Source organism: Gavialis gangeticus, unplaced genomic scaffold (assembly GCF_001723915.1).
Source record: "Gavialis gangeticus isolate Ggan-Ray unplaced genomic scaffold, GavGan_comp1, whole genome shotgun sequence".
NCBI classification, from domain to species: Eukaryota; Metazoa; Chordata; order Crocodylia; family Gavialidae; genus Gavialis; species Gavialis gangeticus.
The window spans coordinates 22,171,678-22,175,016 of NW_017729027.1; the positions used below are offsets into that span (position 1 = coordinate 22,171,678).

Genomic DNA, 3,339 nt, shown 5'->3' on the forward strand with positions numbered 1-3,339 from the left:
CCCTGACCCCTCCCCACTCTCCCAGCACTGTCAGTGGCTGCCCTGCCCAGCGCATGTCCTGGCGCTTTAAAAAAAAAGCCTCGCACTCACCTGCTGCAGCCATAGGGGCTTCTGGGGACTTGTGGCAGAACTCCCCCACATGGTGTGGAGCAGTGGGGTGCAGCAGGCATCACCCCCCCACCCCCACCTGGCACCAGCCAGTGAGTGCGGAGTTTACCTTTTTTTTTTTAAAGAGCTGGGATGCTGGGGCTGGGCAGGGCAGCCACTGACAGGGCTGGGAGAGCAGGTGGGGGATACGGCAAGTTTGGAGACTTGGCTGATTCGGCGGCGGCCAAATCTCCAAATCAGATTCGGCTGAATCAATTCAGGGCAGTGATTCAAATCACCGGATTGAATCACTGTCCCCCAAATCAGCTGAATCTGAATCTGAAGCAAATACTAGAAGCTTCACACAGGTCTACTATACATCTAGGGTTATTAGGAAATCCAGAACAATGTGCATATGCTTTCAGTGACTTCTGCTAGCCAGTTTTTTACAAACCTCCTATAGACTCCCACCTCCTCACCTCCCACTTTTCTCTCAGTCTGACAGTCTGATGTATTCTTTTATTTTTCTTTTGAAGCAGGGGAAGCAGGAATCCTGTTAAGTTTCCTAGAAAGATTACTACTGAGCAATGGTACACTTGTGGATATAAAAATTCAGGAGGTTGCTCTCTTTTCTCCATTCAACCCTGACAAATCACAATCTACACAGATTTTGTTGTTCCAGTTGTCCACAAAGGCAGAATCTTTGATGTTTTAGTACCTTGGTATGCAGAGAATCAGCACAGGATAGTGTTATTCAACAGACTACTGAACCAACAACTTGAATGTTTCTAAGAAATTTCAGAAAATAGATAACAAGCTGAAGTCAGACTTATACTTACAAACTATATTAATATTTCATGTACACATACTTGATCTATGCAGTACCGTATGTACGTTTTACTGTGGCTAGGAACATATATTTAGAAGTCAAGGATAATATAAAAACTAACCATAATTTGAGCATGCCCATTAGGAAAAGAACTAGAAGAATCTGCATTGATTGGATCTTGGCAGTTTCTTAATCGACATCTGAATGCATCTTGAACCTGTAAAAAAAAAAAAATCAAGTTTAGTGTTTAATTCTGTTCCCATTTTTAATAATGTTATAAATGCAAGTAATGAGAAAATATAACTCTTAGCTTTACTCTAGGATACTCAACATGTCTGAGCCAATAAACACAAATGCTTAATGTTACCATTTCACACTCTTGCTGTATGTTAGTGGTTTTTTTCGAAATCTGTCAATATATCAGATCTAGTCCATAGAATTAAATGTCAGTAAATGGACTAAGTGCTAGTCAGGGCAAAGTGGTTACTTGGAGCCAAGGTCTCCAGCAGTTATATTTTGTTATGGTCTCTTGCTTATTCTGGTATGGGGTCACAAGGCAGTCTTATAAAATGGACTTTTTCTTCACTACTATGACTGAAGTTGTATTGCATGCCTGACCAAATTTAAGAGTCAGAGGGTGCGTCTACATATCGCCGTATGGTGCTGTTGCTATGGTGCTGTGCTTAGTATGTCCTTATGGAAGTACTAAACCAGTATGGGTGGTTACTGCATCGTGTTCATGGTGCATAGGTAGATTTCACTGCTACGTTGCCATAGTGGTGCACTATACCCAGGGAGTGTGCTGCTACATAGCTGGCAATCCCATGTAGTGTAGATGCACCCAGAGGGTAGCTATACTTCAGACGTACAGCATACTATTAATTACCTTTTAAAAATATATTTTTCAGGAAGTTGTTAGTTCCTATTATATTCTTTAGCTTTAGGTAGAGGGAACTGCCCTTAAATTTGTAGCACCAGTGACACCTTTCAAATGAGAAGAAAATATTAACTATGAGCAGCTTGTTTGATACTCAGTAAAGGTATACATTTTTACTATGTGCCTCTCTTCTAGAACGAACACACAAATGTTCATGCATCCTAATAAATATCACTTTTAGGGGGAAATATAAAGATTCTTTCCAAAAACTTGAGCTTATATCAGGAATTACTACTTCTGTGAAAATATAGTATACACATTTTGTTAAGAATCCTTTGCTTAAGTATATTATTACCAAAGAGTAATTTCTATGAAAAAATGCATGTAAACAATGAGAAAAAGGGTAATGCAATACCTATTCTTCTGCCATCCACTGTAATCACATTTTGTTGCATTCTCTCAAATTCAAAATGGAGAAAGACAAAACATGCTTTTGGAGTGGGAAAGAACATGTTATTGTGGCTTGGGATCATAGCTGAGAATATCTCTGACAAAAACACTGTAAATTGTTTTACTTTGTTTCATGTCTTTTGTGTTCATTTACCACAAACTTTCTAGCCAACCACTTTACAGTGAAGAATATCTAGAGCTATGTGAGGTCTAATTACAACATGAGATTTAGTTTCCCTTAGAAGTCCTGGTGGAGCAGTTATCCAGGAACACATGACCTATGTTTAATCAAACCTAATCAATATCATTTCTATGATGAATATCATATGCTCTCAGTAAACTGCTTGTGAAAACTGAAAAGACCATCTCTTATCTGTAGAAATTATTTGGTGAAATCAGAGAAGATCATACTCTACTCATGGACATTTTTGAAAAGCTAAATTCATCAACTGAAGCTGAACATAAGGTCTTGTTTTCTAAATTCCATTATTTTCTGGTAAAAGGTCTTGGAGAGCTTTGACAGCTTTCACAGTAGGAGAAAAACAACAGATGGGAAACTTTTCCTTATTTTTGTAATTAGAAAGCACTGTTTTAAATTGCTTAACCTTAAATGAGTAAAAGTGCCTTGTAATCTTTATGTTTAAGTGAATTCTGCAGATGGAGTAAGACTAATACAGGTTAGACAGAAGAAACAGCACATCCTAAAGGTTTGGGTAGATTTTAAAACACTGAGATTCCCCATATGTGATAGAGTAGTTTAAAGTGTGCTTGACATGGATTACAAATCAGATTTTGACTTTACGCATTCCCTAACAAACTAGGGAAAGTTATGAACCTCTCCATAAATATCAAGCTAATTGAATTCAAACTTTTTATAACTTCAAAAACATGTTAGGTCACAACCTCTGAGCATATCCTCTCTTTAGTTACACATATTCAAAGAGGTTTCCCCAACCCAGGGGTGGGAAATTATTTTAGATGGCGGGCCACTTAAGTTTTGGTGAGCTGTTGAGGACCGCATGGCCACCCCTTGACAACTGCTCCACCCCCTGGTCACCATATTGGGACCCAAAGTCCCACCCCTCACCCCTGACCT

At 39.0% G+C, this 3,339-nt stretch overlaps 1 protein-coding gene across 4 annotated transcripts in view; it reads right to left on the reverse strand.

Annotated features, from left to right (window-relative positions):
* Positions 1-3,339, reverse strand: part of ADGRB3 (adhesion G protein-coupled receptor B3) — a 941,101-nt gene that overhangs the window by 47,981 nt on the left and 889,781 nt on the right. For all 4 annotated transcript variants that reach the window (XM_019520508.1, XM_019520507.1, XM_019520505.1 and 1 more), the window contains one exon: positions 1,038-1,133. In XM_019520508.1, the coding sequence (XP_019376053.1) occupies positions 1,038-1,133 (96 nt within the window). The remainder of the gene's footprint in view (positions 1-1,037; positions 1,134-3,339) is intronic.